This window comes from Manacus vitellinus, unplaced genomic scaffold, assembly GCF_001715985.3.
Source record: "Manacus vitellinus isolate BGI_N305 unplaced genomic scaffold, ASM171598v3 scaffold_42_pilon, whole genome shotgun sequence".
NCBI classification, from domain to species: Eukaryota; Metazoa; Chordata; class Aves; order Passeriformes; family Pipridae; genus Manacus; species Manacus vitellinus.
The window spans coordinates 55,376-75,692 of record NW_021940553.1 but is presented as its reverse complement, the minus strand read 5'-3'; the positions used below and the strand labels follow the sequence as shown (position 1 = coordinate 75,692).

Here is a 20,317-nt window from a genome sequence, read left to right as displayed (position 1 = left end):
AATGCTTTCAGTTGAAGCAGCATCGCTAGGAAACGAGGCAGCTGTGGGTTATCCGGGAGTGGTTCATCAGCCAGAGTGATTTGAATCTGCCTTCACACGTGCGGAGGAGGTGCAAGAGCTGGTGGCGTCCTTGCCTGCAGAGAGATGGAGGTGTTCAAAGGGTGAATAACCTGACGAAGGTCCGGGTTGTTTCACAGTTCAGCAGGGAGTAAATTGCTGTGCTGCAGTCAGCCACACCCTGCAGCACATAGGCTGTGCTGTTCCTGGGAGAATAAAGATATAAAATGGGGTTTAAAAAAACGAAGGAGGAAGGCGATCAGATGAGATTTCCGTATCCTGACCCTGCCCTCGTGAACGCAGGGAAACTTTGAATCTGTGGTCGAGATAACAAGGACACCTTTGATTCTTATGAATGAGCTTTATTAATTATCGGTGGGGGCATCTTGTGCAATAGTGAACTTTGCGATTTAGGAAAAGGGAGCAAAGTCAAGAGAAGCAGCCCACAGTCCAAAGTAAAATATGCTTTATTTTCAAAATGTTTGTGATGCTGCTTCACAGTCTGTGACACACTGCTGAACAAGTTCTAAGAATGATCAGGAGTTACATGGAAACCGTTTGTGAAACCCTCCCTGTGAATTAGGCTGACTCGTTTTTCCAAACAGTAGCATTTTTGGTTACATTCTTTACTTAAACCTTTTTTTCAGGGGCCTCTAATGGGATTTTTGTTACCTGTGAGAGTTACCCCCTCCTGTATGTGTGTGCCTGCAAGATCTCGCAGGTGGGGAAAGAGTTATCGCCCCTGGTACTTCTCTACTTGGAAACCTCTCAGAATAACTTACTCGGTGGTGCTATAAAAGTCACTCTTAAAGGTTTCGGGTCTCCTGTTTACCTCCACGCAGAGCAGGCAGCTAGAATTCGTGTGTGCTGGTATTTATAGCAGCGCTGGCTTTGTGTGATGGAGCCCAGTTGCCATGAGGTCCCAGTGCCAGAGAGTTCACGGTGGTACGAGTGTGAGCCTCTGCCTTGACTGAAACACTGTCGACACATCCCCTCACTCGCTTCTTCCTCTCCCACGGCAGAACGGTCGGTTTTGTGGGCGATGAAGTTTGTCTGTGCGCGGTAATTAATCCATCTGTGGGCTTTGAAGTGTGCTGGGTCTCCTCCTGGATGCCCTCCTTGCTTTGTCTGTGCTGTCTTAGAAAGGACTCCTGTTTGTTCTGAGCTGTAAAGAGGATTAAGGAGACTAATCTAAGTGAAAGTTGGCACAGGGCACTCAGGGGAAGGACACCCAGGGCTGTGGGGTCGATGGAAGCCAGAAAGTGACCCTGTGACTTAAATCCAAACCATCACAGTATTCAGGTATGTAATCCCAGGGAAATCTAGAGGAAATTTGGCCCTTAAGTAGGCGCTGGGGTCTTCAAGGCCTTTGAGGACATCAGTCCCACCGCTGCAAATTGCTGAGGGCCTCCTGATTCGCTGGCACTGGTTCTGCCAGGCTTGCTGAGGCTTACAGAAGGAGGCAAAAGCATAGGAAATGTGTGGTTCTGCAGCTCCCCAGGCACGCTGGTTCAAGGAAATGCTCCCTCCTTTGAGGTGCTGTGTGGAGAACAAGCCGCAATCCCAAATCCGGAGCAGGAGGCAGCTGATGGTCACGGATAAACGTAATGAATGGGACACAGCAAGTGTTGGAAGGAGTGGAATGGAACACCCCGAGTGCTGTTGCTGTAGACAGATGTTCTGTCCCACTTGGACTGAGGATTAAATTTTTCCGTGGAGGCCGATGTCATTCCGATTCCTGAGTTGGGTCTGGGCAGAAGTTAAAGCATCTTTTAAATGTGGTGAGGGGTAACTGCCCTGTGAATAAACAGCTGGAAGTGCTTACTACCACCCAAAAATTCGCCCTGCTTAATGTTACTGTAACTCCAGATGCACTGACAGCCCGGGTTGCCTATGGACGGGAACCAAATGTCAGTGAACTGATTAAAGGTGGGTTGCTGTTCTGTGTCGGGGAAGGGTGGTTTTAAAAAGACCTCAGCTGCTGATGGCAACAAATTAGGGGGCATATAAGGAAAAGGGGAAGATGCATTGATGTTCACAGGATCAATATTTCTTACAATATATGCAGAAGTGAAACTGAAGAAGATCCGTTGGGTTATACAAAAAGAAAAAAGGAAAATGGCATTCAGTTTGTGGTTGTTTTTTTTTTTTCTCATGCCAGTGGTGTTTACTTGGTCGTGTTCTCAGTTGGAAATGCTGGATTACTCAAGTCAGTTTTCTGAAATAAATGTCACTGAAGTGGTCGAAGTGACTGGTACACCCAGCCAAAAAAACAAAAAAAACCCCAAAAAAACCCAACAAACCGGCAGAAAGAGGAAAAAGTTCAGGAGTGAACCATCACCTGAAATTTGTTTATATTTAGTATTGGAAGAAAACAAAGGTTTGCAAATGACTTGCAACTACTGGTAGGAAAAGGATACTGACCCAGTAGAAAAAAGGACAAATTGAATTCAGTATTTAGTGTCAAATCCATTACCTGGAAGGTCGGCAGAAATACAAATAAGTGCAAAAAACCCCCCCAAATTTATTTTAGGGTTAAAAACTTAAGATTGTTTTCTACAAGAAAGTAATTGCGAGTGCTTTTTGCAAAACATGGAAGTTTTGGGGGGGGTTGTTCTTTTTTTTTTTTTTCCCCTTGCTTTCTAACTCTTCAGGTATTTTATTACTTCAGGACACAGTATGGAATTAGTACAGAAAAGCAGGTGGACTGCTTAAATCAGTGCAGTCAAAACAACTGATATTTAATATGATTTAAATAAGCAGAGAGGGTAATTATGTAAAAACAGTTATTATTTTTTAATGATGGGATTTTTTTTTTCCCCAAAGAGTATTGTATTGGTTAGAAACCACTCAAGTGTGATTAATTACACTAAGAATATATTCTGAATTAGAGACTTTTCATTAATGGCCATGCTTTCTGCAAGTGCCTGTGAAAGTGTGTTCACAAATAAGCAGAGGTGAAAATATTTATATTCTAACCTGAATTTATGTCTTTTATCATCAAGTAGCAAAATACTAATTTTTTTCCCGTGCCTTCAGGAGTTGGACCTCGATGATCTGTGGGGATCCCTTCCAGCTCAGGTTATTCTCTGTGACTTCACTGATTGCAAGAGGCACTTGGAATGCAATTACAAGGCATAAAACAAACCTTAGAAAGCTTTTTTTAGATGTTTTGGGGTCGGTGGTTTTTTTTTGGCAGTAAGAGTCTGCTTCCAGCGTGGGGAAGCTGCGCCCTGTGTTTTTTAATCTGTCTGCTTTTTAGTAAACAAAGGAAATGTTGTCTGGGAGCAGATCTCCTTTCCATCTCTCCCAGAGCGCTGCAATTAGCAAGCCCTCCCCTTTCAGATTCCCCTTTTCCTCACAGGCTGATGATGCACAGCCCTGGCACAGCAGAGGCTTCCCTGGGTTTTCCAGCTCCCCCACGGTCGCAGATATTGATTTAATCCTTCGCTGAGCTTGACCCACTTGGACGAGCTGAAATAAGGAAGAGCTTATCGTTTGCAAACTTAAAAGTGGGGCCGGTTGCTGTGGGAAGCGGGGCCAGCGGTTTGGGACAAGGCTGGCTGTGATGAACCCTCGCTTGGATCAGTGAATATTTTCCAAAGTTACAGCCAGGAGTTCACTGCTCCGTGGAGGTGCCTGTCAGTCTCTACCAGCAGGTACCTCCCTGCAGCCTGCTGTGTGTGTGCTAACTAAAAAAAAAACCTGTTTTATTGAATGCTATCATTAAATAACTCAAATTAAGTATTTAAATAACAACGAGTTAAAACTCCTCGTCCACCCCGAAACAGAGAACCGGGAAATCTTTTGCGGTTTAGCTCTTCCGAAGCTCAATTTGCCACAGGTGAGGCTTTCTGGTAGTGGACAAGTAGATTAGTTCTACCCCTAAGCAAAAACGAAGGGTTTGGGTTGAACTGTGGCCTTAATAGAAGCGTTAGGGCGACTCAGTAACTTTGGGATCTTGTCTGTGTCAGTGAAAGTAGGTACAGGAAAGCAGCAAATGGAGCCATTAAGATAAAAATCTGTGGGCTAAATGCGTCTGCCACGAGAAAAAAAGCAGTCAGGAGTAAGAGTACTCCCAGAAACGCCAGAGGAAGAGCTGCTAATTATTTCTCACCTCTCCTTTTCAGGGAATGGCCTTTACCTTACACGAGCGGCAAATGCTTGGGCTGCAAGGACTTCTACCTCCAAAAATAGAGACACAGGACATCCAAGCCTTACGGTTCCACAAGAATTTGGCAAAAATGACCGACCCCTTGGAGAAGTAAGCATCTCCTCTGGCCTCGTTCTGTCACGGGAGTAAATGGGAATATGGGAGGGGGGAATGAAACAGAAGCTGTAAATGGAAATAACTTGGAAACATGAAAACACCGTGTGGGGATAACCAAAGTTTCCAGTGCCCCCACTGGGTTTTTCGGTTGGTGGGGGTGTTTATTTTCGCTTTAGCACAGGAAGCTGCTTTGACCATGTGGCTGGATGAGGTTGGAGAGCCTTTTTTTTTTTTTTTTTCTTTATTTTTCCCCAATATTCCGTGGTCGTGAGATTTGCACACAAAGGAATGTGTGCAAATTATTATCAACAGAGCTGCAAAACCTTCCTGTGACCTGCAGTATGTATTTCTGTAATGTGTAAGATTAGGTGGCAGGTTGTCAGAGCACAGAACTCTTGGGGGGGGGAGGAAGGGGGAGCTGGCACATGCTAGAGAAATGTGGATAATGAAGGTAAATTGAGGGTTTGAGGCACGAAAACCTGTGTTTTACATGCTCAGTAGCTCCTGCTGGAGGGGAATTGCGAGCTTAGAATTTTGAGTCTCATCACTTGTATTTTTTCCGTGTCGGCCTTTTGTCGTTTTACCCGCTGGTTTGGTGAGCAAAGTGCGAAGGATTTTGGTTTGTTTTATTTTCAGAAAGGCCTGTTTTCAGCATCCTGCCTTATCTGCATGTAAAAACACACAGTCTGCTGAAGGGGAGAGGAGAGCTGGAGTGGTTTGAGGCTCGCTGGACCACATCAAAGCTCTTTTGTTCTCATGAAAACTGAAAGATGACTCTTAAATCCGCATCATGTCACTTGCTGATCTGAAACATGTCATGTCCTCTGTACTGGCCAGGTGCCCGGTGGCTGTAGCCTAAGACGAGTTGCTAAGTCATTATCTTTGTGTTGTTGGGTCAGCAGGGCTGAACATAAATCGATGCGCGGTGAATTGGGGTGTAAATTTGCAAAAATTCAGGTTTAATTTTACCCGCCCAAGGTAAGGTCCTTCACAACGAACTTGCTGTTAGGAGTTAGACTGTTTCAGGTGCGTGTTAGCCTTAACAAGACCTTGCTGCCAGGACCTTAAACACTCGCTGGATGAAAAATTCTTTCGCTGGTGATTTTGGTTATGGCAGTAATGAGGCTCCCAGCTGCATCCTGCAATAAATCCACGGGTTGTCTTTTACCACACTCTGTGTGTGCTTCTGCTTTAACTTTTTAGCCTGCGTGGTACGTCACACCCAGTGTTTTTATTTCAGCATTTTAGGACTGCTGCTCTCTCTTTTTTTTCCCAGCTTTTGTTCGGTGCTCTCAGTCTGACTTGAGTAGGAGCAGGAATTTTATGGAGAAAGTGTGGTTGGTTTTTTTTTTTTTTTTTTGCTTTCACTTTTCTTCTCGTAGTTTTAAACGAGCCCGAATACGGAACAGTAAGTGGTGTTTTTGGTCAATTACAGGTATATCTATATAATGGGCATCCAGGAGAGAAATGAAAAACTGTTCTACAGGGTGTTACAGGATGATATTGAGCGGCTGATGCCAATTGTGTACACGCCAACAGTAGGCCTTGCCTGCTCCCAGTACGGACACATCTTCAGGAGACCAAAGTAAGAACTATGTGTATATGCATACGTGTTTATTGCTGCTACTTTTATTATAATTTTATTATCATATGCCTGCTGTGCTGCTTTCAGTTGTTCTGACACAGTGAGTACCCTTGGCTGGGGTCTGGTTTGGGTTCAGCAGCGGCTGCAAAACAAATATTCGTGTTACTAGCTCTGTGCTGGGGAAACCAGCTCAGGCTGGGGGTCATTCCAGCTCATTTCCATGGTACTCCCTCTGCACTTCCCAGTGTGCTTCTGGAGCCCTGTTGCTCGAGGGCTTTAGTGCTGTGTGGAGGAAGGGCTGATCCTTCCCTGCTGCTGGGATAAAGGCAGTCAGAAACTCATGGGTGAACATCTGTAGTAGTGTAAAATCCAGGTAGCATCATGAAACGTGCTCTTACCCTAAGAGTTTCAGAGCAGCCAAGCAGACTTTTGTGTTACACTTTTGTCCTTTGGATGATTCATGCCAGTGATAGTAACACTTTTGATTTTAAGGAAATTGTCCTGTTTGACGCTTGAGTTTTACAGAGCAAGGCGAAATTTCTCATTTTCACCCGTAAAATATTTCAGCTTGCTTTTTTTTTTTTGCTTTTTTTTTTTTTTTCTTCCAGAGGATTATTTATTTCTATCTCAGACAGAGGCCACATAAGGTCAATTGTGAACAACTGGCCGGAGAACGACGTTAAGGTACCAGCGCCGTGTGATTTTATTTCTAGCTGTTATTTCACCTCGTTTTAGGTTTTTTTTCAAGATTTATTAGTATCTGATGGAAATGTAAACATTAAATAATGCATCCTTGGCTCTTGGGCGGTGATGGCAAAATGCAGCTCACGAAGACAACGCATGCCTTGAAAGGCAGTGTTTTACTCTAAATGTGAGTTTTTTGGTTCGGGGAGACAGGGGTGGTGAGAACTAGGCTCGCCAGATTTTTTATTTTACTTCATAAAGTTGGGGAATGCACCTCTGGGTCTTCCTTACTGTGTCACTCAGCAGCAGGAAGGGTGATCTTGTCCTCAAGATGAGGCCCAGGTTTTGCCATTAAATTCCATATCACCCAGCTGGGTCAGGAACCACAGGGCAAGGTGAGCTTCACCTTATACTCTACAGACTTAACTGGTGTCTGGATTTACAAGTGGAAATCCTAAACCTGGGCTACAGTTCCACATGGCTGTAATCCTTGCCTGGGTCCTCCCACAGGGATTTGAGCAGTGGATGCCAGCAAAGAAAAAGGAGCATAGCAGATTCTAACATTGAGCCTTAAGTAAATTAAGTCATTGCTCTAAGTAAAATATTCCTTGCAGCCTGTTCTTTGTTTGACTGTGCACACACAGCTGAGTTTTTGCCTGGAAAAAACCACAACTGGTGTTGATTTAATCCTTACAAATTTCAGTGATGATGTGTAATTTCACCTGCTTTTTTTTGTGTGTGTGTGTGTTTTTTTTTCTGTCCCCAGGCTGTTGTCGTCACTGACGGAGAAAGAATATTGGGTCTGGGAGACCTAGGAGTGTATGGGATGGGAATTCCAGTGGGAAAACTCTGCTTGTATACAGCCTGTGCAGGAATACATCCAGATAAATGCTTGCCTGTGTGCATCGACGTTGGAACCGATAACATAGTGAGTTGACTGAACTTTGCCTGCCCTGAGTTATCCCCGTGAGAGGTGTTTATTTAAGAGTATTCAGTACTGCAAGAGGATATTTTTGTTTGAGCACTTCTGTTTAAGACAAAGCCAAATATTTCATGTAAAGGGTAAGTGATCTGGAATTCACTCCACAGTGACTGAAAAGTGCAGGTTAATTTGCCCCCGAAACGGTGCATTTGGAAGTGACTGGAGTGCTGGAAATAGGCCTGTGAAATAGGCAGTCAGCTTTGACCTGGGCTTTAAGAAGCTGGAAATGTGAGTCAGATTTATTAGAGCACTTCACTGTTCACTTGAAGTATTGATTTTTTCCATTTCAAGAGCATCCATCACCAAGCCCCAGCACCCGCTGAAGTCACGGGACGTTGGCAGGGGCTGTACAAATGCAGTACCTCCGGTGTGAAATGTGCCCCTGTGAACTCTGCAGAGCCCTGTGCTGAGGAAGTGACTCATCCTGCTGCTCTCTTTGATTTGTTCCTTTTTCAGACGCTCTTAAAAGATCCGTTTTACATGGGGCTGTACCAGAAGAGGGATCGCTCGCAGGTCTACGATGACCTGATTGATGAATTTATGGAAGCCATTACAGACAGGTAGGACAATGAGTTTTCTGCACGGGAAGTGTGGCCAGAACTGCTGGCACAGAAAGACACACTGTCCTTGAAGCAGCCACTTAAGGAATAAGGAGAGGAGCAAGAGAGAACACAAGGCTGTCTTTCTGGCCTTGCAGTGATTTTTCTCTGTGACCTAGAACATGCTGCTTGTAGTTATTTTGTTAAATAGGCACGGGACTGAAACAGGACTGTTTGTAGAAGTGGAAGGCCTGAGGGCATCCTGTTTCCAGAGATAATTGATTAGGTGAAGGATTTGTTTTAAATGGGTTGTCCTTCTTTCTGTGTCTAGTGCTAAGAATAAGATAAGATAAGAATATTTGCCATGTTCTGTAGGTATGGCCAGAACACGCTTATCCAGTTTGAAGACTTTGGAAACCACAACGCTTTCCGTTTCTTAAGAAAATACAGAGAGAAATACTGTACCTTCAACGACGATATCCAAGGTATACCCTTTGTGTTCCTTAACTGCATGTGCAGAAGTCTTTGCCTAAAGCCACGTAGATCCGTTCAGCTCATCTTGGATTGGTACTGCTTCTACAGGGACAGCTTCAGTGGCCTTGGCAGGACTGCTGGCAGCACAGAAAGCCACTGGCAGACCACTTACAGAGCAGAAGGTGCTGTTCCTTGGGGCAGGAGAGGTGAGTTCTCCTGAGGGCTCTGGAGCAACCACAGATTTAGCCGTGTGTTTCCTCATTCCACAGGACTCGTGGAGGTTTGCATTCTCTGAATTTCATTGCAGAACTTTTTATATGAGGCCGGCTGAAGTGCATTAGCAGAAGGGACCACCTTAAAACAGGACTGTGTGAAAGGTGTTTCAGCCTTTGCAAGGACTCAAGTTTTTCGCTTTCCTGCGTGGACTTGAAAAAAGTATCGGGGTCTTGTGTGTAGTCAGAGGGAAAACTACCATAAAGTTATGACTTACTAAGAACATCTTGTTAATTTTAATAGCATAGGGGAGAAGTACACAGTGCTTTTCTCAGCAGGTGAAGTCAGTGCGTGTTTGCAGCAGGCACCAGTTACTGGTGCAGCACTGTCAGGAGAAGCACTGGCTGTGCTTCTTGGTACATCAGCACAATTGCTTCTGTGGTGCTGACAAAATAACTTAATTAGCTGAAGGCCCTGATTGCAGTAATTGGCCAGTGTTGCACTGAGCTCTACCTTATTTCTCCTGCCAGACCCAGCAGCGTGTGCAGCGAGCCAAGAGAAGGGACGCAGGGGGAAGCAGTGCCAGCCAGCATTTTCTTCCCTCAGCATCTCCTTTCTGCCCTCTGCAAGGCCCTTATGTTGGGCAGCAGGAACAGAGGGAAGTCTGGAGTTTTTGGAGCTGGGCACAGAGCACTGCTCTGTGGTTTCTTGACAGGAGGGCTGCAGCACTGAGTCGTTCTTGCTGCCTGGCTGGGCTGCTTTATTGTGGCTCCTGAGCTGGTACAGGCACAGGAGCACAGCAGGAAAGCTGCCCCTCTGCTTTTTTGCTTGAAGGTGTGTCACTGTTGTCCCAGGAGTCTGCCCCCATTTTGGCAAGCATTCACTGTGTCTCAGAGCTGAAGGATTCTTGTGGGGATCTTGAACAGGGTGGCGTGTTTGCGATGACAGACAGACCTCTCTTGTGACTTGTTAAAAATCGAAGTCCTTTTCTATCCACAAGGCTGCCCTGGGAATTGCAAACCTCATTGTTATGGCCATGGTGGAAAGTGGTGTTTCTGCCGAGGAAGCCTACGGGAGAATATGGATGTTTGACAAACACGGTTTGCTGGTCCAGGTAGGGGTGCACCGTGCCTTGAAATACCACAGTATTGCGGTGGTATACCACTCCCTGTGTCCTTCTCACAAAAACAACCAATGTTTCACCTAAAGGGCCGAGAACAAAAGGTGGATTCCAACCAGGAACCGTTTACACACCGGGCTCCAGAGCAGATACCAAAGACGTTTGTAGAGGCGGTGAATGTACTTCGGCCTTCAGCCATCATCGGTAAGTGAGGTTACTGTTGTTTCTGTAATTTTAGGTCGTTTGCTGCCCTTTAAATTGCTAATGTGGCTCCAGAGAGGCTGGAGGAAGCTATCTGATCTGCCTTTCTGCTGGTGCAAACGAGATGAAAATGTGAGGTCGATTTTCTGCTTGGAAACATAGTGAGCTGCAGGTTGTGCGTTGGAGAGTGAGTGCTCCTCCTGCACCTTGGTAACAGAGAGCAGCCCCAAACACCGTGCTTTCTGCTTTACAGGAGTCCCCTAACTTGAGTTGTTTTGGGTTTTTTTTTCCTGACCTTCCTTCCCCCAGTCAGCTTCTCTGGTCAGACTCTGCCTGCAGAAAGGCTTGAAGGAGCATTTCCTTGCTGCAGACCACCAGTGCCTGTCAGGTCACTGGCACCTGTAGGTGTTTATTTATAACTGTGCCTGCCTGCAGGAAACAGATAGGATTACAGGTATTTCCCGGTATGACTGCAATTGCCTTTGCACAAGCTTTACTTGGGAAAAAAAAGGTGGGGTTTTTTTTAGCTGAGTTAGCTACCCTGAAGCTTGTAGCCACTGTACAAACATAACACCGTTTCAGTGTGTTTGTACCTCTGGGTTTGGGTGTGGTCAGAAACACCGGTGTCAGGTGTGCATTGTTAGCACCCAGCCAGGATGAATCACCTGTGGAGAACCTGTAATTCCCACTTGGTTATCCAGGACAGCCGTTGGTTTTTTTTTTTGCACGCATCAGTACAAGAGATCATGTAAAACAGGCTTTTGGAACACATTAATTAGGTGCTCCTGTGACAACCCTGAAGTACAGGCAGCCCCCCAGCAGCGCCTGTGTTCCACCTCCAGCTGCTGGAGGAGCTTTGCCCTGCATGGGAGACCCCAGGGGTGACATGAGCTTCGCCTACAGCCGCTGTGTCGCCTGCCCTGAGGTACTGATCCCGTTTCTGTGTGCTTCTGCAGGAGTGGCAGGGGCTGGGAGGCTCTTCTCCCACGAGGTGATCAAAGCCATGGCTGCCATCAACGAGCGACCCATCATATTCGCGCTGAGCAACCCCACGGTGAAGGCTGAGTGCACGGCAGAGGAGGCATACACGTTAACAGAGGTGTGAAATGGCTGACAGCACTGTTTGCTCACTGCCAGGGGGCGGGTTGGTTCGTTAGTGCTCGGACTCGGTGGTGTGGGAGCACAGATCTTCCTTCGCCTCCTGGCGAAAGCAAACGGAGGTGGTTTGAAAAGAGGCCCTGATCCTTCAGATGACGTTTTGCAAGGCTTGGAACAGCCTAAGTCCTTTTACTGCCTTCTAAGAGAGTGACCAGCAGGTACTGTAATGGCTGAGTAAAGTCCTTCAAGCGGGTGGTGTCCCTGCACCAACCCAGGAGTTCAGTCATGCGGGTCAGAACTTGTGCCATTCACAGTGACCCACGGGGACCTGTGCCCCCCCCGGGGCAGGTGGTGGCCTCTGTCCCCACTCACAGCATCTGTGCCTTGTGCACTGGCACCACCACACGAGTCGAAGTGAGCCAGCCAAGCACAAACACACCTCACTCTGCACCTTTGCCTCAAAGCCACTGCGCCTGGGGGGCTTGGAGGTTGAGGTTTTGGGGTGGTTTTTTCTTAGTAGCTGTGTTGTTATCTTAACAGCACATCCAGACCTTGGGTTTGCCTTTAAAGAGGAAGGCCTTCTGTCCTTCTGCACAGCTTTTGTGTAAAACTAATCATCTCTGAAGGGAGCCCGAGGGGAAGGAGGTGGGGGCACGGGAGCATGGGGCAGACAGAGCACTGGCTGTAAGGCTTTGAACTGGCTGGTGGTGCCTTTCCTTTACACTGCAGGCTGCAGCTGGCTGTGATCCCTCCTCAGGCCAAAGGGCCTGCCTGCAGACTTCAGGGCTGGGGCTCTTGAAAAGAACTTCTTTTTTTTCCCTTTTTTTTTCTTTTTTTGTAAATACAATCCCAAATCAAGTGACTCATGTGTGAAAATCGGTGGGTGGAGCTCTTTCCCTGTGTCTTGGTGCAGAGCTGTAGACTCCTTCCTTCTTGCTCTGTTAGTGTGGCTCAGTTTCCAGCATTACAGCCCCAGCAGTGTCAGTGTCACAGTGGTAAGGGCAGAATTCCACGTCTCCATTTGACACCCAGATTCTCTTCCATGTCAGTTCGGAGGGAACTCCTGCTACAGAGATTTGCAAGTCCAGAGTGAGCTCTGGAATAACAGCCTCTGGACAAAATCTGGATCTCCCAACAGTAGAATCACAGAACTTTCAGTTTGGAAAAGAACTCCAATACCACGGAGTCCAACAGTTCCCCAGCACTGCCAAGGCCACCACTAACCCCTGTCCCCAAGTGCCACACCCACAGGGCTTTTAACTCCCTCCGGGGATGAGGACTCCACCCCTGCCCTGGGCAGCTGTGCCAGGGCTGGACAGCCCTTTCCTTGAAGGAATTTTCCCCAATATCCCATCTAAACCTCCTCTGGCACAACTTGAGGCCGTTTCCTCTCCTCCTGTGCCTCGTTCCCTGGCAGCAGAGCTCAGTTCCTCCCTGGATCCATCAGGGAGTTGCAGAGCCAGAAGGTCCCCCCTGAGCCTCCTTTTCTCCAGGCTGAGCCCCCCCAGCTCCCTCAGCCCCTCCTGCTGCTCCAGACCCTTCCCCAGCTCCGTTCCCTTCCCGGGACAGACTTTTAAATTAAGATGGTTTAATGTCTCTCAGATATGCTGCATTAGTCAGAATAGTGAGTTGGGCAGTGTTGCAGTACATGAAATTAAATTCCAGTATCTCGGGCAGCGAGTAAACAAGAGTTAGTTATGCAGCCAAGACTTTGTCTGGCATGAATAAATGTAGAAACTACTGGCATCTCTGGCTGGAGGAGGCCAGCAGCACGGCTAGAGGGGCATCACCCTAATTTTTGCTTGCAGTTTTTGCAGAAATGGGTTATTTGGACAGTTAAATGTTACTGGTCGGTAAATGAACGGGTGTGATTTGGTTCCAGTCCTTATTAATAAAATTGGCAATGTTTCTGCCTCTTTAACCTTTTCTCCCCTTCTGCTGTTTGTTTTCACAGTTCTTTTTAGCTCTCTGAAATGTACTGAGTTTACCCATAGTTTGCCCTTCAAAATATACTTTTTTTCCCTTCAGGATGCAGTAGCTACCTAGAAAATGGACAACATGGTCTCCAGAGGCCCCTTCCAACCCAAACTGTTCTGTGATTCTCTGCAAACCTCCAACTTTATTTATTTTGTCACTTAACTAATCAAGTTTGTCAGGCCATTAAGGGATCAGGGCTGTCACCCCATGTGTGTCCTGGCCTTGGGAACAGCCTGACCCCGGCTGGTGTGAAATCTTAGGCCAAACAAGGAAGTCAGCGAGGATATGAAGATACACCATCACCAACCTTTTATTCTTTAATTATTTTTTTTCCACTAGGTGGCACCTGTGGATGCCTCTGTGTGTTCTGTTCTGTTCTCTAAAAATCCATATGTTCTCCCCCCTTCTCAAAAAGGGAGGAAACACCGTAGGTACGCCCTGACATTTAAACACAGCTCCCAAGTCTTTGGCTTCTTCGGTAATTTGTCCTCGAACACCGCGGTCCTGGGGAGCCCTAAATGTTTTATGCTAATGTTATTAAACCTGTTACTCAGTGTCAAGATGCTTTGCCTTCAGGGGGTTTTAGTGCTCGAGGAAGAGGTCGTTTATTTGGAGGGTGTAGTTAATGCTCAGAGATGTTTTAACATCCTGTGCCTGAGAGGTTCCTCGAAGTCGCTGCTGCCTTAATGAGCAAGGCGTGGTAAAACAGATAAATGGCTTCCCTGCCTCGGCTCAAAGTGTGTGCTTGTCTCCTGCCTCCAGATTGCTCTTTAAGCAGCTGCCTGACTGTGTGGGTATTCCTCTGTCCCACAGGGCCGTTGCCTGTTTGCCAGTGGCAGTCCCTTTGACCTGGTGACTCTGAAGGACGGGAGGACCTTCAAGCCCGGCCAAGGAAACAACGCTTACATTTTCCCAGGTGATAAATAAACCCCTCCTCTTTTAATCTCTTTAAGACGGGGCTGTTTGTGCTTTTTCTTGCCTTGCCAGAGCTAGGGAAGCAGCGTGAGGAGATGTTGCCATCTGTTAAAGCTGAGGACTCGTGAAAATGAGAGAAAAGCAGTTCAGGACGGATGTTAGGCACGTGCAGCTCCACACGTGACACAGTGAGCTCACCCAGCTGAGTATTTGTAAGAAAGCAAAAGAGTGCCATTAAAGGCTTTGGAAGCTGCTGCATTATGGGTTCCTCTGATTGTTTTTTCTTTTTTTGGGGAGGGGGGGAGGAGGAGAGAATAAATGTTAATGTGCGCTTGAAGTTATGTTAATAATTCTTGGAGTCGGTAATTCTCGGAGTTGCGTCTGTGCAAATGTTTTCAGAGACAACGTTCTAGATGACTCCCAGCCTCCCGTCAGCAGGCTGCACACTGTGAGGTGATGTGGCCCTCATGGCAGTGATTTCATTTTAGGCGTGGCTCTGGCTGTGATCCTCAGCAGTGTCCGGCACATCAGCGACAAGGTTTTCCTGGAGGCTGCTAAGGTGAGTGTGGGAGCAGAGCAGGCTGTGTCTGACACGACAGTGGGTGACTTGCTGGGCAGCTTCTCAAGTCTTGATGAAACTCTGGCTTCCTGTCTGATTTCTCTTGGGTTTATCCCTCCACAATGGCAAAAAACTGCCAAACACGTGGTGGTCAGTTCTGCAGGCACGTCATGCTCTTGTAACTTCCACGGTTGTGGGGAACTCATCCTCCAAAGAACCAGGATCTTATTTTGCTAGGTGCTTAACCATCAGGGTTTGCTGGTGTGGGCTCAGATGGAGAATTTGGGGGTTTTGACTGCCTTACTGCAGTGCTTTGGGGGCACTCTGGTGACAAGAGCACTGCAGCTTGATTCTCCCAGGTGTTTCAGGATGCTGTTGGTCACATAAATGAAGCCACTTTGTTCTTCTAACTCAGGCACTGGCGGAACAGTTGAGTGATGAAGAACTTGCACAAGGAAGACTTTACCCTCCACTGTCCAATATCAGGGAAGTTTCTATTTCTATCGCTGTCAAGGTGAGTATGAAGCATAAGAGTGGGCTGCACTAGAAGTGGTTTGTGTGTGCATTAACCTCCTGAGCCGCACAGGGACACGAGGCGCTCGGGCACAAGACGCCCAGCTCTTTGTGCCTCTGGGAGGAGATGCTCGTAAAAACACTCAGTTTGTTTGTTTGGTGGTGGGCCACAGCAATCCTCCTCTGGGTTTCGGACCCCGAGCCTTCAGGTCCCTGCCGAGGCGCTCGGGAGTCGTAGCGGAGGTTTTGGCGTTTCCCTTCCCGGGCGGTGTGAGCCCGGGGCACGGCCCGGGCACTGCACCGGGGCCACAGGCACGGGGGCTGCAGCGGTGGTTTGGCTTTGCAGGTGATGGAGTTTCTGTACGCCAACAACATGGCTTTCCATTACCCCGAGCCCGAGGACAAGGACCGCTACGTCCGCTCCAAGGTCTGGTCCTACGAGTACGAGTCCTTCATGCCAGACGTGTACGACTGGCCCGAGTCCAAGGTCCACTGAGGCACCGCCGCACTCCTCGGGCAGTATCTTCTACTCTGCAGGGATCCCTTTTTCAGACCAACTTAAATCATTATCTGTAATTTATTTTCGCTCGTTTCGTTGTCTTTTCCCCCTCCCCTCCGCCCCTCCCCTTTGCTCTGTTTTTTTTCACTCCACGTTGATTTCTCCCCACTCCCTCCCCTCTTCCCCCCCCAGTTCACCTGTTAAACTGGTATGGATGATGGCATCCTGCCACAGGGACAAGAGAGCCCTCCAAAACGAATCTGAACGATGACATTGCATTTCTAGCTTAGAGCCAGCGCCACACTGAAGAATTCTGTTAATGATGTTTTAGCTAAACGCGTTTGATGACGGGCTCATAGCTCCCCCTCATCGCTGCCTGATCTCTTGAATGATTTGTTTCTGCCTTTAATAATCAGTCTTCTAATTGCCCTGGCATTGTCACGTGGTGACATCAACAGAGAGCACTTGTCAAAAAAAAAAAAAAAAGAAAAAAGCCCCGGATGCTTCAAGGTAGATTTAGCAGTCCGGTGGGCTTTGTTTGATGTGTAAAGATGCCTGTGTCCAGGCTCCTCGGCAGCATTGTCTGCTCCGTTTCCTTGAGCAGCAGCGCCGTGCACGCCTCTGGAATCTGCAGCAGAGCTCTTGCTTTTTTGTTTTCATCGCCGCGTGCAATCTGTTCTCGGGAAAAATGTGAGCTGGTTGAAATTATCCTTGGAAAGCCTGAAAACAGTATTAATCACTTCGTAGCCTTTGAAAACAGAGCTGTGCTGTCACATAACGAATTTTTATCAGGTAAGCGCAGGATCTGAAGTAATAACCAGAAATCTTTTAGAGGTTTTGCAATGAGATTTTAATGCACTGGACTGCGAGGTGAGGTACCAGAGGATTTTTCTTAGTTTCTTAAAATTTTTTTTCTTCTGAATTTTTCTCCCTTGCATCCCCTTGTTCTCACAGAAAGACTCGTGTATGATGTCTTTATGAATTGCTGACTCAAACTCCTGAGTGGGCTCGCTCACCACTTTGAACTAACGCTCCACGGGCAGCTGACGAAGCTGAAACAGCAAGTGTTGACAGGCAGCTATTAACACACCCATTTAGGCAGGTTTGGCCGAATGTTTCCTGTGGTCTCAGTCCGGTGTTTTCAGGTCAGTCTGAGCGCTGGACTCTAAAGATGCAAAGCCTGCGAGCTCTGCCTTGATCACTCCGCCTTCCCCGCTCCATTTACAGGCTCGGTTCCTCAGAGCTCTCGTGTGAGAACAAACACTGCAGGCTGAATGTTTTTTTTCCTTGAAGTGGACGGCCCTGCACATTTGTTTACAGATGCCGCGGTGTGCGCTGGTGTCAGGCTGTTGGTTCGTTTCATGGGTGTGGGGCCGTGGTGCCCTCTGCTACTTTGTATGGGCAGGCAAGGACACCCTGTGATAGCTGCGGCTTCCCTGGGTCTGTTCTCTGCAGCAGGAACAGCGATATGTCAGGAACAGAAATAAAGATAACGTGCTGCTCCGCAGTTTGCTGCATCAAGGCACAGAAAAAGGACGAGAGTAAATAAATAGATATATGTAGCGAGGCTGTGCTGGCAAACGTGAGGGCAGAATCCAAAGACATAAAGCAAAGCTTGCCCAGGGTTTAACCATGGCAAGCAACCTCTCTCACATCTCCATTTATGTGGGAAAACGCAGTCTCCACAGAACAGGCCAAAAATAGAGCAGGGGAAAACAGTCTCAGCACCCCCTTTGGACGTGATCTCTGGCACTTACGGCCTAATATCCGGGCTTGAAATTATGTTCGTGTATTAAAATGCAAAGAACAGTAAGCTTTGGGAAGGCTTTACCTAAGTGGGGGCAGAAGACTGATTATATAAACACAGAAAACAGTGATGTGGGGAAGAAACTGTGGTATCCAACCTGTGGTAAAGGGCTGTGTGGTGCTGCTCGAAGTGCTTCATTGCCAAGTCAGGCAATGCACGGGGTTTGGAACTTGCACATGTAATATAAAGACCAACACACACATAATATGATGTTTTTACAGAGAATGCTTTTTTCATCTATTTTTGCTATGCCTGGTTTTTATTGTATTTAAATTTTTTGTGATCTTCCTGGAGATTATTTATTTAGTGTATGAATTGGTTTTTTTTGCCTTCCGAAAAAATCCAGCTCTATCTGAGGCCTGTTGTAGTGTGCCAGTGGAGTTCTGCATCACTGGATTCCAGCACACTGGGAACACACACTCCCTCCCTTCTGCCAGGAGTCTAATTAGGCAGATGAGTAACAAAAATACCCAAAGCACTGATCTCATGTCCGGGCTGAGAACGATCACAGAGGCAGAGCAGTCGGTCCCTAAGTACAACTCTGTCTCAGAAAATAAAGATCTGCCTCCACCTCTTCAGTCTGATTATTTTTTTTTCCAGGCAAGAAGTGCAGTCACTGTCCATAACCAGTGGGTGTTGACAGTCCTCAGGAGAACCTGGAGCAGGGGAAAGCAGTGTTACCTGTGCACAGCAGGAGTTTTTGCCCGGGGCAGGAGTGATTTCGGTTCCCAGAGGCAGCTCTGGCCTCTGTCACACACGGGGAGGACGCCTGTTCTGTGCAGTGCACTCTTTTCCCTTCCTGGCACGGGCTCCCTGCTGTATTTAAGCAGATGCCAAGGGGGATTGTTGAGAACTGGCTGGCAGTGGGGGTTTTCCCAAGTACCTGCATAATTTTTCTGGAGATCCGACAGCACAGGTGAGGGAGAAATCGGTCCTTGGCTGAGCTGGAGCCCCTGGTGGGGCTGTGGCCTTGTCAGAGCTCAGGGGCAGAGAAGGCCTGGCTGTGCCCCCCTGAGCTGTCCCTGTCAGGGCAGCTGGGTGGTACCAGTCAGACCTTCTCTGTTACTCCCATGGGCTTTGTCTGACCAGGTTCTTTAGATTGCAGTAGAGAGGTGGTGGAATTTTCCCTTTAATGTGCAGCCATTGCTTTCTGTTGGCAACAGGCAACGTGCCAGCTCACGTTTTAAATCCATTTTGCCCTCCCTTTTGCCTTTTCCAGAAATTTTTTTTTCTAAAGGTGCATAAGTCCATCTTCAGTCTTCTGTATTCTTCAGATACAATTAATCTCTGAATTAATTACAGCTGCTAATCTCGCTGCTTAATAAGGAGCCCACAGTGTCTTTTTCATATTCAACTTAGCCTGATTTTTTTTCTGTTTGCTGATTTATTTAAAAGTATTTACTGATCTATATCTACGCAGAAATTTCTCTTACACAGTGTGCAAAGGGAAACAGTGGTCACCAGGATGCATTTTGTGGTGCTACAGAGTGCAAGTTAAAAGAATGCATCATCTAAAGGATAACTAGTGTTCCGGCTTGTCACACAGCCCTGGTGACTTTTGCCCTCCAAATGGTATAAAGGACTCTTTGGGGTGTGCAGAACCCTTCTGAGAGGATCAGGAACTCCCACCAAGGTCAGTCCTTTCCAGGATTTGTCCTTGAAATCAGCAGGAGCAGGACTGAGCCTCTTGGCAGCAACCTGTTTTGGGGATATTATAGATAACTGGTGGAGTGCAGCCTTTTTTTTTTCTTTTTTTTTTTTTTTTTTTACGAAAATGCACGTGTTTTTGTTCAAAGATGTTACAAAGGTTTGTGTGTTCCCAAAGCCTCCGCCCTGGCGCCAACGTGAAGGGTAGGAGACGACCATTAAGAAACATTGTACCTGATAGAGTTTGAAACCCCAAACGTGACTCGTGGCACAAGTCCTCGGTGGTGTCTGTGAGCAGTGATGCATCCTGATGTGCTGTGTTTGTTTTCCAAGCTTAAAGCCAAGCGACACTTTACGTGCAGAGTGGTGTGTGACAGGTTTCCCGTGGTGGGCGCCGTGTCTTCTCCTCTGTAACTGTTGTTTCCAGCACTCTGTTTTACAAAAGTGGGGATAAAGTAACTCTCTCTGTCGCGCTGCTCTGGTGGTAACTGCAGAGATGAATGATACACCTTTTAGTTTCTCATTAGGAGCCCTGCGTGTGGGAGAGTGGGGATCACTATTGCACAGCTCAAACTGTGCATTTTAGTTCAGCTGACTCTGGGCCAAAGCCAACCCCAAGTTGTTGTTCGTTTGCTCCGGGTCCTCTTGACCTCAGAGGTGCAGATTTGAACTCCTCTGCCCGATGGATAAAAGTTATCTGCAGGACTCTCAGATCAGACTGTAAGAACACTTTGGACTCCTGCCTCAGCTGCGAGTGCTGTTCCTGAACTGGAGAAAACCACTGTTGTTGTTTTTGGACTCTTTTTAGGATGGTGTGTACTGCTATCCCGTTCTATAACAGCCATATGTGACAGGCAGGGACTGGAGTTAACACTGAGTACTGGAGCAAGGAGGAAATACAGAGCAAACCTCTAATTGCACCCACTGGGCGGCTGAATTTGAGCAGAGTCACTCGGCTGCTGCTGGCCAGGGGACATCTGATTCTGTGTGGACCTGCCTTGACCCACCTGCCCACCCCAAAATGCACGTCACCACGGCGTCAGGAACCCGCGGATGAGCAGCAAGGAAGGTCCATCAGGACTCACCCCTGCATCCTCCCGTGGCTGCCTGGATCGCAGCTCCCCGTGGAGATGGAGATGGAGATGGAGATGGAGATGGAGATGGAGATGGAGATGGA

General features: G+C 47.4%; 1 protein-coding gene across 1 annotated transcript in view; it reads left to right on the top strand.

The window, feature by feature from the left end:
- The window catches only part of ME2 (malic enzyme 2), a 24,112-nt gene extending 6,041 nt beyond the window's left edge, over positions 1-18,071 (top strand). The window contains exons 3-16 of the mRNA XM_008928632.4: positions 4,188-4,321; positions 5,763-5,912; positions 6,521-6,596; positions 7,363-7,524; positions 8,035-8,138; positions 8,493-8,602; positions 8,700-8,797; positions 9,805-9,918; positions 10,014-10,128; positions 11,082-11,224; positions 14,014-14,116; positions 14,604-14,674; positions 15,090-15,188; positions 15,534-18,071. Of these exons, the coding sequence (XP_008926880.2) occupies positions 4,188-4,321; positions 5,763-5,912; positions 6,521-6,596; positions 7,363-7,524; positions 8,035-8,138; positions 8,493-8,602; positions 8,700-8,797; positions 9,805-9,918; positions 10,014-10,128; positions 11,082-11,224; positions 14,014-14,116; positions 14,604-14,674; positions 15,090-15,188; positions 15,534-15,683 (1,629 nt within the window). The 3' untranslated portion in view covers positions 15,684-18,071. The remainder of the gene's footprint in view (positions 1-4,187; positions 4,322-5,762; positions 5,913-6,520; positions 6,597-7,362; positions 7,525-8,034; positions 8,139-8,492; positions 8,603-8,699; positions 8,798-9,804; positions 9,919-10,013; positions 10,129-11,081; positions 11,225-14,013; positions 14,117-14,603; positions 14,675-15,089; positions 15,189-15,533) is intronic.
- The last annotated feature ends 2,246 nt before the right edge of the window (positions 18,072-20,317 follow it).